This window comes from Arachis ipaensis, chromosome B5, assembly GCF_059453495.1.
Source record: "Arachis ipaensis isolate K30076 ecotype BB chromosome B5, ASM5945349v1, whole genome shotgun sequence".
Classification (NCBI taxonomy): Eukaryota; Viridiplantae; Streptophyta; class Magnoliopsida; order Fabales; family Fabaceae; genus Arachis; species Arachis ipaensis.
This window is the reverse complement of record NC_142440.1, coordinates 8,794,590-8,818,123: the sequence shown is the minus strand read 5'-3', so window position 1 is coordinate 8,818,123 and position 23,534 is coordinate 8,794,590. Positions and strand designations below refer to the sequence as shown.

General features: G+C 33.0%; 2 protein-coding genes across 2 annotated transcripts; both read left to right on the top strand.

Moving 5' to 3' along the window:
* Nucleotides 1-809: 809 nt before the first annotated feature.
* On the top strand, nt 810-5,571 carry LOC148563323 (uncharacterized). The gene is made up of 8 exons (XM_088486736.1): nt 810-878; nt 972-1,157; nt 1,226-1,465; nt 2,099-2,690; nt 2,776-2,817; nt 2,996-3,143; nt 4,954-5,311; nt 5,401-5,571. Exons 1-8 carry the CDS (start codon nt 810-812, stop codon nt 5,569-5,571), a joined length of 1,806 nt encoding a protein of 601 aa, XP_088342862.1.
* A 16,980-nt stretch (nt 5,572-22,551) lies between these two features.
* Nucleotides 22,552-23,118, top strand: LOC148563322 (uncharacterized). The gene has a single exon (XM_088486735.1). The coding sequence runs from the start codon at nt 22,552-22,554 to the stop codon at nt 23,116-23,118; it is 567 nt and encodes a 188-aa protein (XP_088342861.1).
* The last annotated feature ends 416 nt before the right edge of the window (nt 23,119-23,534 follow it).

Genomic DNA, 23,534 nt, shown 5'->3' with positions numbered 1-23,534 from the left:
ACCCAAACTCACAACATCCAACATTGCCAAGACCAACCACACATCATCTAAATCTGCAAGCAAACCCAAAACCAAGAACAAACCCTTATCATCTAAAGTCACAATCACTAAGCCTACAAACAAGCCTTAACCCAAATCCACCTCAGTAAATTCTGCCAAGACCAAACCTATTACCAGATCATCTGCTAGATCAACAAGTAAAATAGTGAAAAGTCAGGATGGTGGAGACCGAACCAGCAGTAGTAATGACTCATATGATTCTGTAGAAGATAGCCTATATAGGCCTGACTCATTTGAAAGCTCAAGTGACTCTAATATTGATGGTGAAATTTCTGAAGCAAGAAAAAGGGATTTGAAGTTCAAGCATGCACCAGGGTCTTCCTGGAAAAAGGGGAAAGAAAAAGTGTTAGTGGAAGATGATGGAATTGTAGTAGAGAATTCTGATGAGTAGGTGGACTGGTTACAAGTGTTAGGGAAGAATCATGGTTCACATTATGATGCTTATGATCCAATGCATGATGACTCTGATGGAAAAGACTCTTGGCAATCAGAAGAGTTAAAAACCCCCCAGATACTGAAGATGAACTTAGTGATGAAGAAAGTGATGACATGTTTCTAATATTCTCACAAGGTGCTCGGTTTGGACAGCTGATGCTCCAAGTTGGAATGAAATTTAACACTAAACAAGAATTTATGGAAGCTGTGAGGGACTTTACCAATCAAGAGGGGAGGCAAATAAAATTCAGAAGAAATGAAAGCTACAGGGTGAGGGCAGTTTGCAAGTGGAAGAATGAAGAAGTTAAATGTCCATGGTTGCATATGCATCTAAGGACCATGAGGAGACATGCTGGCAGTTAAAGACGTTCAATAATAAGCATGTATGTCCTAGAATGAACAAAAACAGGACAGCAAATAGGAAGTAGCTTGCTCAGAACTTAGTCAAGAAGTTAAGGAAATACCCTAACTTGAAGCATTGTGAGGCAGCAGCTTATTTCAAGAGGAGATGTGACCTGAATTTGAACAAATCCTCCTTGACTAGAGCTTTAACAGATGCAAGGAATGCAGTGTATGTTGATGCAGTCGCAGAGTATGGTAGACTTAGAGACTATAGTGAGACATTGCTTAAGAGCAATCCAGGGTCAACAGTTAAAATTGGAGTGATTCCACAGATTGAAGGCGACCCAATATTTCAAAGAATGTATATTTGTCTGGATGGTTACAAAAGGGGTTCAAGACTGGATATCGGCCATTGATTGGTTTAGATGGAGCTTTCTTAAAGACGCATTTCGGGGGACAAATACTTTCAGCTGTGGGACAGGATGCCAACAATCATATATATCCGATTGCTTGGGCGATTGTAGATGTCGAGAATAAGGAGAACTGGAGGTGGTTTCTAGAATTGCTTCTTGAAGATCTTGGTGACTATGAACAAGATAAATGGAACTTTATATCAGACATACAAAAGGTAATCTAAACTTGAGCTTTATATAACTTGTTTACAAATTTAATTTATTTTAATTATATACTGTAGAGTACTTAAGAGGTTTAATTACACTATTATTTTTAACTTGTTTTAATTAAGAGTTTGATATTAATATATACTATTATATTCAAAATTAAACGTGACTTATTAACATACCATAAGGGCTTGCTCTCCCTCTAGGAAATACTTATACATACTTGTTTGAAAGCATATATGTTATTTAAATTTTTTATTTATCGTTTAAACATATATAAATTAGAGTTGAATCATTTAGAAGAGTTGAATCATTTGTTTTCGACATATTTAAATAAACATGCTAGCAAGTAGTGGAGAGTTATGAGTACTGGCACTTAGTATTAGAATTATGTACTATAGAGTACTTAAAGAGTACAAATTCAACTTGTTTCAATTTGGGATGTTTAGTTTTACCGTTAGCATTTTACTAATTACACACACTATCATAGACCTGGAATATATAGAACATGCAATCTTTTATTTTATGGGTTCAATAATAGTTCATTAAAATTACTTCAAGGGTCAGTTTGAGTTCATTAAAATTATTTTAGGGGCCAATATAAGACACAAAAATTAAATTGTTCTTACTATTTGGTTTAGGGGTTGATACCAGCCGTCAAGGAATTGTTGCCTACGATTCACCACAGGTTTTACGTATGGAGTTTATGGAAGAATTTTAATAAACAATGGAAGGAGTTGAAGTTGAGAGGAATGTTGTGGGACTGTGCTAGAAAAACTATTCGCCACGGGTTTGAACAGAAGATACTTAGGCTAAAGAGGAGAAATGAAGAAGCATGGGCATACTTGGACAAGTGGCCTAAAGAGTCATGGACAAGAGCATTTTTCAGTCATGGACAAAAAATGGACAACATTTGTAACAATGGCTGTGAGGTATTTAACTCAAGAATCAAAGAGTTCAAAGCGAAGCTAATTATAACACTACTAGAGGAGGTTCGGATGTTTGCAATGAGGTCAATTGCCAAAAATAAAGTCAAATTGTCTTACCATATTAGTAAGCTACCCCCAATCCAACAAAGTCGACTGCAGAAGATCAGGAAAGACTCGCAAAAATGGACATCTATATGGTGTGGAGATTATGGCTACCAAAGGTTTGAAATTCACGGTTGGCCTACTAACATGGCAGTTGATTTAAGCAAAAGCATCTGCACTTGTAGATTCTGGCAGATAACAGGTCCAACATGATATCTTAATTAATATTTTTAACATATGGCATTTAAGAGTTATAGATTATGACTAATTAAAATTTGAATCTGTAGGCATGTCGTGTGTCCATGCATGTGCAGCAATTTTAAGGATAAATAAAAAGAAAAAGTTTAGGGGCCAGCAACTTTTGTATTTTCTGGCCAGCACTTAACCATCAAAACAAAAGTGAGTGATTCCCCACCATTAGATGTAATCTCACACCATTAAAAATATTATTGATGGCCAATTGATGGTTACAAAACACTAAAATTGCTGGCCCCTAGCATTCCTCATATAAAAATTCTGAAGATTTTTGTCATCATTGGTTGACCATGGAGGCATATAGGGCTACATACATGCATTCCCTAAATCCAATACCGGGCGAGGAACTGTGGGAAAAATCTGAATACAATAGACCGCAAGCACCTAAAACTAGGAGGAGGCTGATGAGCGGATAATTTATACGCTTTTTGACATTGTTTTTAGTATGTTTTTAGTAGGATCTAGTCACTTTTAGGGATATTTTCATTAGTTTTTATGTTAAATTCACATTTCTGGACTTTACTATGAGTTTGTGTGTTTTTCTGTGATTTCAGGTATTTTCTGACTGAAATTGAGGGACTTGAGCAGAAATCAGATTCAGAGGTTGAAAAATGACTGCTGATGCTGTTGGATTCTGACCTCCCTGCACTCAAAATGGATTTTCTGGAGCTACAGAACTCGAAATGGCGCGCTTCCAATTGAGTTGGAAAGTAGACATCTAGGGCTTTCCAAAAATATATAATAGTCCATACTTTGGCCAAGAATAGACGACGTAAACTGGCGTTCAACGCCAGCTTTCTACCCAAATCTGGCGTCCAGCGCCAGAAAAGGAGCCAAAACCAGAGTTGAACGCCCAAACTGGCACTAAAGCTGGCGTTCAACTCCAAGGAGGACCTCTACACGTGTAACACTCAAAGCCCAGTCCAAGCACACACCAAGTGGGCCCCGGAAGTGGATTTATGCATCAATTACTTACTCATGTAAACCCTAGTAGCTAGTTTATTATAAATAGGACCTTTTACTATTGTATTAGGCATCTTTGGATTACCTTATGATCCTTTGATCACGTTTTGGGGGCTGGCCATCTCGGCCATGCCTGGACCTCTCACTTATGTATTTTCACGGTAGAGTTTCTACACTCCATAGATTAAGGTGTGGAGCTCTGCTGTTCCTCAAAGATTAATGCAAAGTACTACTGTTTTCTATTCAATTCATCTTATTTCGCTTCTAAGATATCCATTCGCACCCAAGAACGTGATGAAGGTGATGATTATGTGTGACGCTCATCACCATCTCCCCTATGAACACGTGCCTGACAAACACTTCCGTTCTACATGAAATAAGCTAGAATGAGTATCTCTTAGATCTCCTAACCAGAATCTTCGTGGCGTAAGCTAGAATGATGGCGGCATTCAAGAGAATCCGGAAAGTCTAAACCTTGTCTGTGGTATTCCGAGTAGGATTCAATGAATGAATGACTGTGACGAGCTCCAAACTCGCGATTGCAGGGCGTTGGTGACAGACGCAAAAGGATAGTAAATCCTATTCCAGCATGATCGAGAACCGACAGATGAATAGCCGTGCCGTGACAGGGTGCGTGAGCATATTATTTACTGAGAGGATAAGATGAAGCCATTGGCAAGGGTGATGCCTCCAGACGATTAGCCGTGCCGTGACAGGGCATTGGATCATTTTCCCGAGAGATGACCGAAAGTAGCCATTGACAGTGGTGATGTATCACATAAAGCCAGCCATGGAAAGGAGTAAGAATGATTGGATGAAGATAGCAGGAAAGCAGAGGTTCAGAGGAACGAAAGCATCTCCATTCGCTTATCTGAAATTCTCACCAATGAATTACATAAGTATTTCTATCCCTATTTTATTATATTAAATTCGAAAACACCATTATCAATTTATATCTGCCTGACTGAGATTTACAAGGTGACCATAGCTTGCTTCATACCAACAATCTCCGTGGGATTCGACCCTTACTCACGTAAGGTATTACTTGGACGACCCAGTGCACTTGCTGGTTAGTTGTATCGAAGTTGTGAACCATGGTATTGGCACCATGTTCTTGGCGCCATTGCCAGGGAAAGAAAGAGCCATGAATTTTACATAATTAAAGTGTAATCACGATTACGCGTACCAAGTTGCTCACGTTGCCAGGGATTGTTCGAGCCTGGACATCACAATTTCGTGCACCAGAGGCCAAGAAACTTTAAGAAGAAAAGGAGAAAGGATGCTGACGAGGAGCTTTCGAGCAGTAAGAAGTCTAAAACTGCAACAAAGTTAAAGAGAATCTACAAAGAATTTACTTGTACCTACTGCGGTGTTAAAGGACACGCTAAAAGAAGCTGTGCTCATAGAAAAGTTGATGATATTGCATGTGCTCTTGCTGCAGCAGTAGCAGTTGTTGTAGCTAAATCCAAATCCCAAGATGGAGCTCATGCAAATGCACACGTTGATGCTGCAACAACTGTTGGTATACAAACCGTGGATGCTTCACAGGCTTCGAAGATTGACATCACCCAACTCACTGTTTCACAGCCACAAATTATAGAGCATGTCCCATTATATAACACATTAATTAATTACATTTATGAAAATGTCATGCGTTTATTCATCATCTATCAAATATTTCTAATTACATGTAGGTGCCTCCACCTCCACCTTCACTCACAAGGTTGGATAAGCTGCCGCATAAAAGAAGAGCAACTCCCGGTGTGGAACCAATGCAAGGAGCTAGTTCTGGGACAGTGTCAAAGTTTACAGAATTTATGAAATTTGTTCCCACTCCGGGCTTTAAAGCACCAAAGAAGAAATAGAGATTAAATTATGTTGTCTTTTGTGGATGAATTGATTAATGTAATCCAAAGTTGTGTGTTTTGAGGTTATTTTGTGGCTGAAATTTGTGTCAGTGGTTATTGTCATGACTATAGTTGACCTATGAAATCAGATTCAAGGTTTATTATTATAATTTATTTTGCAATTTAGAGATTTGGTAGATAAATTACAAGTTAGTTTATTATTGATATTTGCAGATTTGTAATTAGTCTCTTATTTATTCTTACCATTTTACTTTTACAGGTTTAGTCACAACTTTTAATTTACAGAATCATACCTATTTGTAATATCCTCACTGAATTTGTAGGTTTAGTCAAAACTTACAATTTACAAAACAGATTTGTATTAAAAAAATAATTGTAGTGACATTAATTCAATTTTATTCATCACTTTCTTACACTCAAGGCATAGCCAATGGCTACAACTACAAACAAAACAAGAAAAAAAACTCAAAATAATATTCCATACTTTTAAAATCCTAATTTCAGCTTCTATTGCACTAATCTTCCAACCCACGTTCATCTTCCAATACTCAATGCCATTTTCAGTTTCATGTCTGCCAGTCATATCTTCTTCTTCCATGCCATTTGCTCATACAAAAAGTCCACACCATCTATTCCCAGACGTCTATCACAACAAGAACCACAAAATAAATTATGCATGTATTACAAAAAGAAGATGTAAATTCAAGAAGGAAGCAATTCAAGAACTCACATTATAGTTTAGACATCCAAAAAATGGTCTCTCTAGATTTGCTTCTGTTCCAGACCAACAAAGAACGGGACGCATTCTACAACCACACCAATGTGAAATCTTTCCAGATCTAACTCGATTTGGATTCCTATCCAAACATCCATGTGAATGAGATCTGTTGCAGCTTCCGAAACCTTGGCTGGTGCTCCTCATCATCTTCTCCAATACCCAAACAACGATATCAATTTGAGAATTTGGCACTTGTTAGGGTTTTATATTCATTAAAAGGAGTGCTAAATTGAGTCTAAAAATTTTTTTCCTATGTCAGCAAGGTTTAATAAGGCCATGTGTCAAGCCCACGTGTCACTTAACGTTCCAAGTAAGCGTGCCATTAATGAAGATTAACAGAAGGGCTAACGTGAGTCACTTATTCAAATTTGGGGGTTCAAATTGAGTCAATTGAAATTTCGATGGTCAAATTGAATTTGTCTCAAAATTTCAGGGGCCATTTTGAGTATTAACTCGTAAAATTCATTTAGAAAAATATAACAAGAACAAACTCTTCTCTAAAATTAAAGCATAACCATAATCAATAATAATATTGTCTAATAACACCAAATATTTAAATCAATACAAATAACACAATATTATGTATTAGTATAAAATCTTATGCATTTTAAACATAAAACATTAACTTATAGTATTATAATAACTAATAACACAAAATATTAAGGTTTACGATACTTAAATTCCACATAAGAATAGCCATCATTCATCACTAATAATACAAAATATTAATTGTGTATGATGACCGGACCACCGGGTCGAGTTCGGGTGACCCAAGCCATGGCCTGGACCCGACCCGAAATAATGACCGGGTCTATTTTTGAGACCCTTACCCGGCTCTAGACCTAGTGAAATCACACCAAATTAGCTCCTAAAGTATTCGGGATTGGGCCGGGTCTTCGGACCGAATCAGGTCATGCACACCCCTACTTGTCACAATCGGCAGAACAATATGGCGGGAGATGGCAATATCGAATAGTGACTGAGATCGAATACCTAGTAGTATCATTATTGGGATTGTGGCTAATAATAATGGCATAATCACCATATTATTTTGGTGATTTAAATAAACTAAATAAAGAAAAACAAAACAAACAAAATAAAGGAATTGCTTAAATAGGGAGACAGTCCCGTTTAATACTACTCTTAAACTCTTCCCAAAGTGAAGGAAGCTCCATATGCATCTTTGCCATAGTGTCTGCCACCGTGTTTGAATCTCTCATAATCAAACGAAAGTCAATACGCCAATTCCAATACATGATATCTCTTATTTTAAGAACCAACGGATCAATAAACGTAAAACCATCTTGATGATTAGTAACAAGATTAAACGCTTCCATACAATCCGTCTCACAAATAATATCTCGTTGACCCACATCCCAAACTAAGAGATATCCTCTCCAAATAGCAATTTCCCTTGAAAAATACTATTACTCTCAATCATTCACAAACACCCCATTTGCCAATTCCCATTACAATATCTAATAACACAAACAAAACCAACACTATCACCTGAACTAGGATAACTAGCATCACAATTAATATTAAAAGTACTAATGGATGGGAGATTCCAAAAACCATTTAGAATAGAGAGAATGGACATACGTTGTAATTCAAAAATATGCATAATCACCATATGTTGTCCTAGCGAAGACACCGTGGTTACCGTGAAATTTATAAATATAATTATTCTTTAAGTTTGCTACTAATAAGATAATAAATAAAGAATTTTACAGATAAAAATATAAAATAGTTTATAATGGTACTCTTTGAGTCTTGAGTGACTTGAAATCCTCAATAATTGAATTAGAACTAAATTTTTCAACAATTTATTTCTCAATGTAAATAACCAAACTATTTGCGAAAAGTCGCCCTCCATCATGTTTCTTAATCTTATCTTCATTATTTTCATTGTTGAAAATGATCGCTCTGTAATAGTTGTATAAATTAGAAGAATTAATATCAAACGAATCAATCTATCAATCAACTAATACAGTTTTGACTTTTTTTTTTGCTAAACATTTATACAGTTCATGAATAGTTGACAAATTCTTTATTTCTGGATGCTGACGAACATCAAGAATAAAATGTTGAAGTTGAAAAGGCAAATTAATCTTCTCTTGTTCAATAAAATCTTCGGGATAGTAGCTGTTAATAAGAGTAGAAATCTTAGCAATGTGAAAATTTTTGTAAGCATCTTTAGGTATGAGAGTAGAGCTCAAACTTAGTAGATTCATTACTTGATCATTAAATTTGCTATTTAACTCTTGTAATTGCTTATCAATTGTGACTAAAAATATCTCCACTCTAAAATACTGCGCAGCTGTAATATGATTTTTTTGGTGACGCGAGCATCCTTGCCTTGCTACGTAAGAAGCAACTAAATCAAGAATTAGAATATCATGTTACTCACAAAATGATTTTATATTTTTAATAATTCCTCTTATCTGTCATCTCTTATATTTTGAATAAGTATTTTTGTAGAATGAGCTAGTTACACAGTATTAATTATGTCTTGAGACTGCTTTTGTAAAGCTTGACAAAGAACATCAGTTATTCTTATAATATCTTTCATCAAATGCAAGATCAATACAAACTCAAATGAGGTCAAGGTATTATAAGCACTATTTGTATCACCACGTTGAGAATAATTTGATTTATCAACAATAATCTTTTGCAAAACAGTCAACGTTGCACCATACATATTTATCAAAGTGCAAAAAGAAGAAAAATGAGAACTCCATTGAGTATCATTTCCTCGTTTTAAAGTACCAATTTGATTGGCCCCTTTACCAGTTTCAAGTTTATCAATCTCTAATAAATGGACAATTTCATCTATTTTGATAGTATGTAACTCATCATGGCTTACTAGAAAAACAAATGATGTTGACGATGAAAGTCAATTTTGAAAAAAAACTGATGCACAAGAATAACTTCTCTATATGCAGCAACTAATGCAAGTTGTAATCGATGAGTAAAACAGTGGATATAGTAAGTATAAAGAAAATTTTTTAAGAATAATACTTGTAACTCATTCCATTCCCCTCTCATGTTGCTGGCGCCATCATATCTTTGACCACGAATATTAGAGACATGAAGACCATGTCGAGAAAGAATGCCGCACAATTCTTATTTCAGAGTTAATAATATAGTATCTTTAACATGTACAAGATAAAAAAATGCTCTTGAATAAAACCATGTATATCAAAAATCTCAAAACAAGTGCCATTTGTTCTTTTTTGGATTCATCATGAGTTTCATTCATTACAATGCAAAACTTAGAATCTTTAATTTCTTCATAAATATGTTTTCTCACCTAGTTTGAGAGAATATGCAATATTTCTTTTTGAATTTGATGTGAAGTATATTTAGCATTATATAGAGCATTTTTCAACACAATTTTTGCAATTTCATCATTGTAAGATGCTATGAGTTTTATCATTTCAAGAAAATTACCTCGATTTTTTTTATCCTGGAGTCTCATCATGGCCTTTGAAAGTACAAACCTAAAATGTAAGCCAACGAGTTACATCAATGGAGGATTTTAGACGCAATCGATTCTTTTGAATTTTCTCAGAAGTATGATCCTCAATTACATTTTAGATGTGACTTGTCTGATTCACTAAGTCTAGACATGCTCCAATTGCATTATTGTGTGGTGACTAAGAATCTCCAATATATTTAAGAAAAGCACAATTCTTTCCATCATTAACCTTTTTTCAACTTCTAAACCCTTTACTAATAAAAACATCTTATCCATTACGTTCACCGAGTTTTTTGCTAACCAAATAATAAAATAAACAATATGCAGCATCTTCAAAAGGTGAATACTCTAACCATAAAAGAAAAATACCAAACCAAGCATATTGAAATTGTCTTGGATGATTCGTACCAGATAGAAGATAATTATCAAGATGCTTTTGATATGGACCCCATTTAAGATAAGCTCGTCTAACCTCATATCTTTAGTTTGTGTGATATTGCCAAATTTGAAGCCTTTTTTCAGGATCTCATTCCAAAGAATTAAGGTCAAACTCATCAAATGCAACTTTTTGAACCTTTGAAGGTCGTATCTCACTTTCTTCGTAATTCATTGAGTAGAATAACTATCTACAAGTGTTGATATTGTAAAAATTATATTTTCTCTTTCTTGAACATTAGCCTTCCTCTTAAAAAAATGTATCAATTCTTTAATTTTTTATTGTTATGTTTGTACAAAAATTTGAATATATATCTTGTAAAATATATAAAAAAAAGTTAAAAAAATAAATATTAAAGTTTATAATACATATTGATATTTTTTTTTATCAATTTATACAAATACAATGATATCAATACTTATTAAATATTCTGATATCTTTTCATAATATAAAAAATTAAAATAAATAAACAATAAAATATAAAATAATATTAAATTAAATAAATAAAAAATACCTAATCTTTATAGTATACAAATGGGAAGCTCATTTGCTGACGTGGCGCTCATACGTTGAGTCTGGGAGTTTATTTGCTTACGTGTCGTCACTAGAAATTTTTAGATTTATATTTATAAATTATAAATTATTATTTACTTAGGTTGTTATTTTCAAATTTTAAGTTTGTGTTGTTTTACTTAGGTTGTTATTTTTTAAATTTTAAATTATTTTATTTGTTTGGGTTGTTTTACTTAAGTTGTTATTTTTTAGATTTCAAATTATTTTATTTAAGTTATTATTTTTTAAATTTTATTTAGATTTTACTTAGATTGTTCTTTTTTATATTTTAACACTATTTTTTAAAAATCTATTAATTCTTTTTAGCATTATTTTTAAAAATTTTATTGATTTTTTTTAAATTGCAGCTACATAAATTCTTTTAAAGAAATTTAGAGTTTTAAAAAAAATTACGTTAATTATTCTTCGGTTGTTACATACTAATATTACTATAAATAAAGATTTACATTAGTTTAGAATTTTTAAATTATTATTTGTTTAGGTTGTTATTTTCAAATTTTAAGTTTGGGTTGTTTTACTTAGTTTGTTATTTTTTAAATTTTAAATTAAAGTCAACCAAATTTAAAAAATTTTAGTTATGATGCAACTATAAAAGGATAAGTTATGAGAGATGTAAAGCACCACAATTTAAAGTACATCAATCCCTTTCTTTACATATATCCAAAATCTCCCTACTTATTCTAATGGCTGGTATTCACAAAATTGCTGACATCAATCCTACCATCGACAATTTGTGTGTACGTATACGAGTGATACGGTTATGAACACTATCAAGTTACAAAAATTCTCCATTGCCATACTCAATTGAGATGGTTTGACTCGATGAAGACACGAGTTTTCTACTAATATCCTTTTATCCATGACTCCAAGGTTATTTATTTATTTTTTTAAATTAAAGTCTATGTACATTGGATTAGATATTGAATAAGTCTATATTTAACTTTTTTTTATGTTATTTTCTTTTTTAAGCAGGTATCGAATAAAGTTTGGTGTCATTGATGATTCTGACTGTGCATGTAATGTAGTCTTTGACAAGGAGGCAAAACAAGTTTTGGGAAAGAGTTGTGTAGAGATACTTGATCCACTCCTATTGGTAAGATCTAACCAATATTTATTTCTAAAAATATTAGTGAAGATATTTTTATTGGTACTTTTTATATTATTTATTATTAATATATTATGTAATACCCTACAGAAAGGAAATCTATTGGATACACCTACACTTTTGCTCAACCTAATTGATAAGATCTTTCTCTTCATCGTTGAAGTTCACATATATGATAATCCACATTTTTCACCTTCTTATAAAGTTAAGAAGATGACTGATAATGTGGATCTCATAAATAAATTCAAAGAGGCTCACCCTATTCAAATTGTGAGTATATATAAGTGTACTTTCTATTAAAAATTAATTATAATTTTAAGATGTTGACTACACCGGTGGTTTGCTTCCAATTTCAAAGACATCCTCAATCATTGAAGGGGAGAAAGTAGAAGGTGCTAAGGTATTTGTTCAAAAAATAATTTTTTTTGTTTGTTCTCTCAAAATTAGATCTTAATTTTATTCAAAAAATATTAGTGAGATAAAATCAAAGGTTAGAAAGAAGTCTTTAATTTAACGTGATTTTTTGTACAGAATTTGTTGCTTGAATTCCAACGAAGTTGCGGCCAATGATGAATCCGAATTGTTGGAAAATGCTATTATACCAACTAAGCGACTATCCTCGGAGTCGGAAGATTCGAAGGTGGAAGGAAATACCTCAACTTGCAAGAAGATCAAGATTGAGAAAGAAACTTGAGAATTTAGATGCACATGTTTTGGAATCCCTTTTAGAGTCTATCTAATAGAATAATGCCAAGCATATGTTTGTTTTGGTGAAAACATTGTCTTTTCTTGAGTTATTTTTCTTTTTGTTCTTTTCGATTTTTATGTTTGGAATTTAGAATTTTTTTAAATATAAATTGAAGTTATTTGGTTATTACTTGTGGTTTTATTTTTAATTTGATTCTCACCGTTGATATTATGATAATTTTTAATTTAATATTTAATGTCATAAAGTTATAAATTTCTTCTTTGAATTATTGTTGATATAATTAAGTTAGTTATTAATTTTTAATGTGTACTTATTTAAAAAAAATCTAATTATAATTTTAATTAAAGTATTATGTTTAGAATTTTAAATTTAAATTCAAATATTTTTTTTTTTGAATTTTTAAGTAAGCAATTGGGTTTGAGAATATTTTTTAAAAATTTATATAATTTATAAGCTACTATGCTAATTACAAAGGATTATAATAAAGTAAATAGAATTATCAGTCTTATTAAGATGTGAAGTTATTTATACTATTTAAAAAAAATATAATAATGTTTAAATTTTAGAAAAAGTATAATAAAGTTAATACTGTTTGTGATGAAACTAAAAAAAATTATTTTTAAATTAACAAATTTCTATATTCCTAATGGACAACAGACGTTTGATTAGAAAATTTTATTTAAAAATTTAAAATTTATACTAGCTAATTAGGAAATTCTATTTAAAAATTTTAAATTTGAATTTCTAATACTAATTTCTAATTAAGTTTTTAACCATTTCGATTTTTAAATTTAAATTTTTTTACTTGACACATTTATAAATTTTTATTATTATCTTTTAGATTGTAGAAGTACTTTCATCTTTTTCTCTCTTTTTAAGTATTTTTTTCTAAATTTACGTAATTTATAAGGTTATTAATTTTTAGATTGTATTTAATTTTATTTATTTTTATCGATAAAAATAGGATTGATACTATTTATGATGAAACTAATAAAAATTATTTTTAAATTAACAAATTCCTATATTCTTAAAAAAGTTTATTTAAAAATTTTAAATTTGCACTAGCTAATTTAGAAACTCTATTTAAAAATTTGAAATTTAAAATTCTAATACTAATTCCTAATTAAGTAGCTTCTTAACCATTTTGATTTTTAAATTTAAATTTTTTTATTTGTCACATTTATAATTTTTTTCTATTTACTTCGTTTACATTGTTATTTTTTAGATTATCTCAGCACAACAATAGAGGTACTTTCATCTTTTTCTCTCTTAGTTATTCATTTTCAATCTCTTTATTTAAGGAAATAAAAAAAATATTTTAACTATAAGTTGAATTTATTGATAGTGAGATTAAACTTATATTTATTTGAAAAAAGATACTTTTGTAAAAAAATATATATTATTTTTCGTAAAATATATTTTACGTAACTAAATAAATGAGAATAAAAAAGAAATTAAAGCAGCCATTGAAAATAAAATCTGTGCGATTTTACATAGACATAAGAAGACACTAATTTTATATTCTATTTGGTAAGTTAGACATGAGAAAAATTGTAAAAAATTAGTGTCTCAAGTTAAAAATTAGTGTTTCAGCATTTTAGAGAGACACAAAATACATGTTTTTAACGGGTGTTTGTGTATGACTATGTCTTTCATCATTTTTGTTTCAGTAAACAAACACCATACATGTACTCCTGTGTCTATATTTTGATGGAAATGTATACCAAAAACAAATGCTGTCATATGTGTACTACTTTATTTTTTTTAATAATATAAAAAATTTGATAATAAAAATGTATTATGTATAATGTATATATATTTTTAATTGGTTAAAAAAATTATTTATTTAATATTTTTAGGTATATATTGAAAGATGCAAGAAGTCTAAAGAGAAGTAAGATTATATTGAAGAAAAAATTGATATTAAAAGACAAAGAAAATATAAAGCGAAGCACAATTTAAGGTAGACTTCATATAAAAAAATTAATTAATTATTTTATCATTTTTGTTTTTAGGTTAGAATAATATATTTTTTTATTTGGTATTTTTAAGTATGTCAGTTCTATATATTTAATTTTTATTGGGTATACAAAATAACTAACATGTCATGAGTATTTTGGCCGAATGAAAGCCCATAAAATACAATATTTTCTATATATTATTTAGCTATTGACAAGTAATAAATTATTAATTTACATTGTCTTCGTAATATATTACTAAATTTGTTTATGAAAAAATTATAGAAAATTCGAGTGATAGTTTCAATGGTGTGCATTTTCAATCGGTGTTGTCGAACATTACAAATAGCATTAATACAGATTTATTTTTGGATGATTTTTTTTGGAACTTGCTTATGTAAATGTACATGCACTTTATGTATTTTGATTTTCCTACTATTTATTCAATTATAAACTTTAACAGAAAATATGTTCAAAACTAATATCTCGAGTTATCTTATTAGGTAATAACCCAACACCATATCGATCAAGGACTCCAACTACTAATCTACACTCCGTAGATGAAAAAGAACGATATTCCAATATTAGTGATATTAGTAATTCGGGTATCACACGTGAAGCATATGATAGCCCATGTCATCAGACAAGTCAACAACATCTTCAACAAACATCAAACAATATCGACCAGTTACAAAGCCAGCGTATGTTAATATGCTTTTATTACTTAAAGACCAAATATTTAACTTTTCAATTGATCTATTAAAAACAATCTTTGGTATATGCTAAATAATTATTATAGATTTATTGGAGTACACAAATCGAATTAGATTGCAAAGGGATGCAAGACTGAATAGAAAGACTATGCTACTTCAAAAGAGACATGGTAAGATAAGCATGATAGATTGTAATTATCACAAAGCTAAAATTTTACTTCTTTTATCTTTAATACTATCTTCATAATATATATTCATAATTCATCTTATTCAAACATTTAACATATATTCATTTTTCTTTTTTTATAATATAAAGTACTTGATGTATTATCTCTAATGATTACAGGAGCAAGTACATCTAATTCAAATTTAGATACTAAAGAATTAGAAGTGTGCATAGCTGAAAAAGAAAGACACCTGATACAAAGAAAAACATTCTTGAAGGAATTGACTATAAATCTTTCAAAAATTTTTGAAGAAGTTGAGGATATTACTGAAAATACGACTATATTAGATGATTCTGTGCAAATTGAATACCCAGCCATATTCGATGTTGCTGAGAATACAGGTAATTTAAGAAGTAGCAATATCAGCACTTTATTATTTACTATTGTTATGCTTTTTATAAACAAAAAATTATCATTTAGTATTCAAGTTTTAAAATTCAAACTAAGATATGGTTATATATTATAATTTTTGTATTTGAACATTGATTTATTGTAATTCTTATTGTTTGATTAACGTGAATGTAAAACTTAAATATTGAGGTTGGCACAATGTAAAACTTCTATTTATATTTTACTTTAAATAAAGATAAAACAACATATTTAACACGTTTATTATATAACGACGATGATAGTGTTATACTAAATTTAAATATAAGCCCGTGCATCGCACGGGTTTAACACTAGTTTATTTATAATTGAACTCGTTTTGAGTGTTGAATAGAGGCAACCACGCAGAGTGTTGATGCATGATCTTTCTTGATTCTTATCTTTTTTTGTACTTTAAGTCAAAGTAAAATTAAGCCAATTGAACTATTCTTCTTTTTTTTTTTAAAGAAATACTACTAATTTTTTTATAAAAAATTTTGGGAACCATGGTCCTCATTGTCTAACTTAAGCTCCGCCACTGACTCTATCTACGGCGAAGAATCTCTCTCTCTCTCTCATCTCTCTTTGTATCTACGGGTAAGGAAGGCCGCAGTGAAGGTGAATTAGGGTTTCTGGTGGGAGTAGATTTGGTAGGATGGTGGATTTTGCATAAGAGGTAGTGGTATTTATGGAAGGAAGAGGAAAAAAAGAAGTATTTATGAAATTATCAATAAAAATTTAATAATGGGTCGTTTTTGTCAAACGACACTTATCTTATATGAGTATAACTTTAGTTTCAATTTTTTATTGTCGATTTTGTTAGCATTAGAATCTTTCATGTCAGATATGGCTATTTACTCTTTTTTTCTTTTGAAAAGTATGATTTTTTATCCTTTAAAATTTTTTTGGTATATTTTTTTGTCCTACTTAAAAAATATATAGTAAAAAAATTATATTTTACAAAAAAAAATTTAAAAATAGAAGATCCATTCTCCAGTACTACTATTATAAATTTCCTATATAAATTATGGTAATACTTTGAACAATTGGCCTTTATTTATTGTAATAGAATAATCACATATAATACTTAGTCAAACTACAAAAAATACACCTAAATTATTTTAGCATTAACAAAAATACTTTTAAATTTTATTATCGATAAAAATATCCTCAAATAATTTAAAAATATGTCAAAAACACCTAGCCATGATCAAAGACCTACTCTGTTAACGGAAAAATATGGTGTGACTCACTTGTAATGTTAAAGTCTCACTTGTTACATAAGAAGCTCGTTTGTCACATCATTCTTTTTTGTTAATATATAAGGTATGAAATTTTTGTCATATTTTTAAATAATTTAAAGACATTTTTATCGATAACAAAATTTAAAAACATTTTTGTCAACAATAAAATAATTCGGATGCATTTTTAGTGGTTTACTCTAATATTTAGTTAGAGAGACTAACCAATGACACATATACATCCCAAGTAATTCGACAAATTTTGCATACAAAATTAGAAAGATTTAATATAGATAATCGTTCTTTTATATATAGTGTTTGTCAAAAATTTTATTTGTAGACCAAAATCAGTTATTATATATTTTTGTATGAATACATGTGTTATTTAACTTATTTTCAATGTGTATTTTATATTTTAACATATATTTTTATTAATATTTAATTTTAGTAACTGATTTTAATGTACACTTAACATGACTAACTATTTTTATAAAAAATTACTTTTTATACAGGTGATCCGTTACCTCAAAATCGGCCTAAAATAACAAAACTTGGAATCGGAAACCGTCTAATGAAATAACCTCCCCACAAATATCTCCAACTAAACCATTAAAAACCCCTATCAGAGAATTAGCTAAAAGACTCCGTGAAACTAGTAAAAAGATACAAATAACTTTCTAAACGTAACTCAATATATACAGGTGACGTACTAAGTCACAGGTAGGCAATTCATTCTAGATCTTTTTTGAATAAACTCACACTCTTTTTTAGTTGAGCGTTAGAGTCCCTTTGTAGGTACCCATCGCCGTCACTCTTGTGAGAAGCCGACGTATTACCCTCTTTATTCAAGGAAAGCAAGTTCCAGCATCAGAAGGACGAGCTATACCTTAGAAATAGTTACTCACACAGGAACATTTGGCACCCACCGTGGGGCCAAAATTAATCTAACCCCACACTCTATTGTTACTTGCTGTAGTTTCTCCTTTTTTCTTGCAGGTTGCAGTCCATGGCAGACGAACACAGTCACGCACCTTCGAATCCCAATCCAGCCAAGCTAATGGCTATCAACGAAGCCCTCCGGGTGGAGAATCAAAAGATGGCTGAATTGTTACGTCAGAGGCAACACAGTCAAAGCAAAGAAGGAGAACAGAAGAATATTGGAAATGAAGACGACCACGATGAACATACATCGGAGGCCAAGCATGTCATACCAACTCCCTCGAAAGCGATAACAAAAAGAACCAACCCCTTTTCAAAGGAGATCATGAGCTTTCAAATGCCCAAGAACTTCACCCTACCAATGACTCTGAAACCTTACGAGGGAATGAGAGATCCCAACATCCACGTCACCAAGTTCTATACGATGATGTCATGAAGAAGAAATCCGATCCAATCTTATGCCAGACCTTCCCCACCTTCTTAGATGGAGCTGCCTTGATCTAGTTCTCCAACCTCCTTGAGGGCTCCATATCCAGTTTTGATGAGTTGGCCGACCTTTTCGTCAACAATTTTTTAGCATCCAAAATATATATGCACAACTCTGACTACTTAAACACCATAAAACAGGGTCCACATGAGAGTCTCAAAGACTACATGACAAGGTTCGCTAAAGCAATGATGGAAATACCTAACTTAAACCTAGAAGTCCACCTCCACGCTTTGAAAAGCGGACTCGGTCCTAGGAAGTTCTAAGAAACTATAGTCATAACAAAGCCCAAAACCCTAGCCAAGTTTCGAGAAAAAGCGACGAGCCAGATTGAAATTGAAGAACTCCGACAACTCCAAAAGGCAGAAAGGCCCGTTTCGACTAGAGAAGACGAAAACGAAACAAGCAGGCAAACAGTAGAACGGACCAAAAATCGTTCAATCTCACACCAAAGTTCCACAGTTACACTCCCCTTAACACAAAAAGGGAAGACATCATCCGAGACATCTTGCATTCCAAACTTATCAAACCTCCAAACAAAGCAGGCACATACCAAGATTAGCGATACGTGGACAAATCCAAATACTGTACCTTCCATCAGAAATACGGGCATATAATAGATGACTGCGTAATAGCAAAAGACCTGCTCGAAAAGTTGGCATGCCAAGGCCTGTTAGACAAATACGTTGATAGCCGAGGATGAAAACTGAACACGGAAGACTTCAGCCAACATTCCAAAACAAACGACAATTCTCGTGATAAAAGGGAAAAAGGTAGATGAAGATATTAATCCGCCACATCGAATAATAAATTATATTTCTGGTGGTTTTGCAGGAGAAGGATGTACCAACTTGGCCAGAAAAAGATCCTACAGGACCATGATGTCGGTCTCGGGGTCGAGCTCGTCCCGCACTATCAATTCAAACAAACCAGAAATTTCATTCTTTCCTGCATTTTACAAGGCAAACGACCAAAATCTCAACGATCCAATCATAATATCCGGACAAGTCGGAGAACCATTAGTAAAGAAGATTCTCATGGATCCAGGGAGCAACGCAGACGTTCTGTTCTACTCAACATTCCAAAAAATGAAGTTGAGTGACAAAGCCCTCCAACCATCATCAGGAGAACTGGTAGGTTTCTCAAGTGAGCGAGTTCATATTCGAGGTTATATTTGGTTACAAACTACACTTGGTAACCACCCTGACTACAAAACTATGGATATACAATATTTAGTTGTTGAATGCAAGAGTCCCTATAATATAATTTTAGGAAGACCTTCTTTAAATGCTTTTAATGCTATTATCTCCACTATGCATTTGAGTGTTAAGTTTCTCTCGCAGGATAACAAAGTAGTCACTATCCATGGCGACCAAAGGGAAGCTAGAAAATGCTACAATGCAAGCCTAAAAACTGAGTACTCAAGACAACACGAACAATAATACATCCAAGCTGTATATAACTCAGAACATTTACCACCATTGGCAAACTTAGACCCTCGGGCCAATAATCAAGAACGACCAATGCCAACAGACAACATGACAAAAGTCCAGCTAACAACCGAGGAGAGCAAGTATACATATCTAGGGAATGCACTAAAAGATGAAGAAAAGGAACAACTCGCCGGATTATTGAGACAAAATGTTGACCTCTTTGCTTGGACACCAGTGGACATGTCAGGAATAGATCCAAACGTCATCTGTCACAAATTAACCATCGACCCATCAATCCGACCTATAGCTCAGAAAAAACGACATCTTGGCACAGACAAAAGGGCAGCTTCCTTGGAAGAAACCCAGAAACTCCTTAATGCTGAGTTCATCAAAGAACTTAGATACATAACTTGGCTATCCAACGTGTTAATAGTTAAGAAGCATAGCGATAAGTGGAGGATGTGTGTAAACTATATAAACCTTAATAAGGCATGTCCGAAGGACGCATACCCCCTCTTATGTATTAACAAATTAGTTGACAGTTCTTCTGGTTTTCAATGCTTAACTTTTATGGATGCTTATTCCGGTTACAACCAAATAATAATGTATTCGGCTGACCAGGATAAGACTGCTTTTATTAATGATAATGGAAATTTTTGTTATAAGGTCATGCCATTTAGACTCAAAAACGCAGGTGCAACGTACCAAAGACTAATGGACAAAATCTTCTCAAACCAGATCGGCCGAAACATAGAAGTATACGTCGACGATATGGTGGCAAAAACACAATCTTCCATAAACCACATTAATGACTTGAAAGGAATCTTCCAACAACTTCGACTGTATAACATGAAGCTCAATCCCGAGAAGTGTGCTTTCGGAGTACAAGGAGGAAAGTTTCTCGGCTTCATGCTCACCTGCCGTGGTATAGAGGCCAACCTCGAGAAGTGCCAAGCTATACTAAACATGCGAAGCCCAAAGACAGTCAAGGAGGTCCAACAACTTACTGGCTGGTTGGCAGCACTGTCATGCTTCTTGCCTCAAATAGCACATCGATCACATCATTTCTTCAAGACATTAATAAAGCAAGAAGAATTCGCATGGTCCGATGATTGTGAAAAAGTATTTACTGAACTCAAGAACATATTATCAGAGCCTGCTGTCCTCCAAACACCTGAACTTGGTAAACCCCTCTACCTTTATTTATCTTTTACTAATCATGCTATCAATTTTGTCTTGGTAATAGAAACAGGGACACAACAACACCTACTATACTTCGTCAGTAAATTCCTATAAAACGCTGAAGTCAGATACCCAAAGCTGGAGAAATTGGCTCTGGCTCTAGTAACAACAGCCAGACGCTTACGGCATTATTTTCGAAGTCATACCATCATAGTTCGCACAGAACAACCTCTCAGGAAAATCCTAACAAAACCCGAACTCGCCGAAAGGTTAATCAAATGGTCCATAGAATTATCAGAATACGACATCCGATATCAATCACAAGTAGCTATAAAATCCCAGGCACTGACAGACTTCATCGCAGAGCTTACAGTGGATGAGAATAACCCAGCTGAAGACAACTAGACATTATATGTCGACGGAGCTTCCAACATGCAAGGCTCCAGAGCAGGAATATTACTTGAAAATAATCAAGGGACGGCTATAGAACAATCTCTACAATTTACTTTCCATACAAGCAACAATCAGGCGGAATACGAAGCACTTATAGCAAGTCTCAGACTACCCAACAACCTCGTAATAACACAACTAAACGTCAAATGTGATTCTCTACTTGTGGTACAACAGGTAACAGGTAACTTCCAAATACGAGACACACTTCTAGAAAAATATAATACTGTTGTTCATACCCTCATCAATTGCTTCCAAAAATTCAAAATCTTTTATATACCTCGGGAACAAAACAATAGAGTTGATATCCTTTCAAAGTTAGCAATGACCAAAAGTTTGACTAAAAATCCCATCCTATCACAGCTAACGCTGGACGAGCCCAGCATTATTCTAACAGATATCTTGAGTATTTCACAGGACGAAGAATGGCGAACACCTTTCATACAATACTTACAAACAGTTCAAATACCTGACAACATCCAAAATAAAAGAAAATTCAAAAGAAGATCAAGCTTCTACACATTACTTGGCACCGAGTTACACAAACGAGGTTTGACAAGACCACTCCTAAAGTGTCTCAATAACGAAGACGCCAGGGTAGCAATGGACAAAGTTCATGAAAGAGTCTGTGGAACACACATAGGAGGATGAAGCTTAGCTTCGAAAATACTAAGAGCAGGCTATTATTGGCCTACACTACAAAAAGACTGCATGTACAAGGTCAAACACTACGATCAATACCAACGCCATGCACCAATCACTCACAACCCAGCCGAACAGATACATTCATCGGAGGTAAGCTGGCCCTTCAATAAGTGGGAGCTAGACATCATCGGACCTTTTCCACCAGCTCCAGGGCAGGTTAAATTTTTAATTGTTGCTATTGACTATTTCACAAAATGGATCGAGGCAATACCATTAGCAAAAATCACCTCCGAAAAAATGATATCTTTGTATGGAAACACATGCTATGCAGATTCGGTATTCCTCAATCCATTATAACTATTAATGGTAGACAATTTATAGATCAAAGATTCACAAACTTTTTACAAAATTTCAAAATTCTCCAACAATTCTCATTAGTAGAACACCCACAAACTAACGGTCTAGCTGAGGCTGCCAATAAGGTTATATTACAGGGACTTCGAAAAAAGCTTGAAGATTCCAAAGGAGAATGGGCTGAGCTCATTCCAGAAGTGCTATGGAGCTACAACACAACAGAGCAATCATCAACAAGAGAAACACCTGTCAGATTGGTATATGGTCGTGATGCCATACTACCTATTGAAGTCTCTCTTCAATCTACTCGAACCCGAGACACAAACGATGACAACAACATTGAAAACAGAAGAGTCGAGCTCGATCTCATCGAAGAAGAACGTGACAATTCCACAATCCAACAACTTGCAGCAAAACGTGCTATAGCTCGGAAATATAACAAGAAAATCAAACCAATGTCATTCTAAGAAGGAGACCTCGTATTCAGAAAAACAGAAGAAGCGCGGAAACCAGTAGGACACGGAAAGCTAAGTGCTAACTGGGAAGGCCCATTCCAAATATCTAAAATTGTAGGCCTGGGAGCATACAAACTCCAGATACTAGAAGGAGCAAACCTATCAAACAACTGGAACATCTCATCTCTAAAATTGTATCACAGCTAGTCTATGAGTCGGACACGATGATGTACTCTTTTTTCTACTACCAGATTTTATCCCTAAGTTGGATTTTGCTGAAGAGGTTTTAACGAGGCATACCCCCTGGACCTTTACAATTACTAAAGGTTCCTACTGTAACAATTCAATAAATACATACTATCTCCTACTAGCACTAACGCATTTGTTTCCTATACCATCCAACTAAGTACAAAAAACATACCATTTCG

Bases quoted from the DNA above. Each gene is read 5' to 3' on its own strand.
- LOC148563323 (XM_088486736.1), top strand. From the start codon at position 810: ATGGTTGCATATGCATCTAAGGACCATGAGGAGACATGCTGGCAGTTA. The intron at 879-971 runs GTATGTCCTAGA...CCTAACTTGAAG, and splicing joins AGACGTTCAATAATAAGCAT to CATTGTGAGGCAGCAGCTTA. The intron at 3,144-4,953 runs GCTGATGAGCGG...CGTGCACCAGAG, and splicing joins GCACCTAAAACTAGGAGGAG to GCCAAGAAACTTTAAGAAGA.
- LOC148563322 (XM_088486735.1), top strand. From the start codon at position 22,552: ATGGATCGAGGCAATACCATTAGCAAAAATCACCTCCGAAAAAATGAT.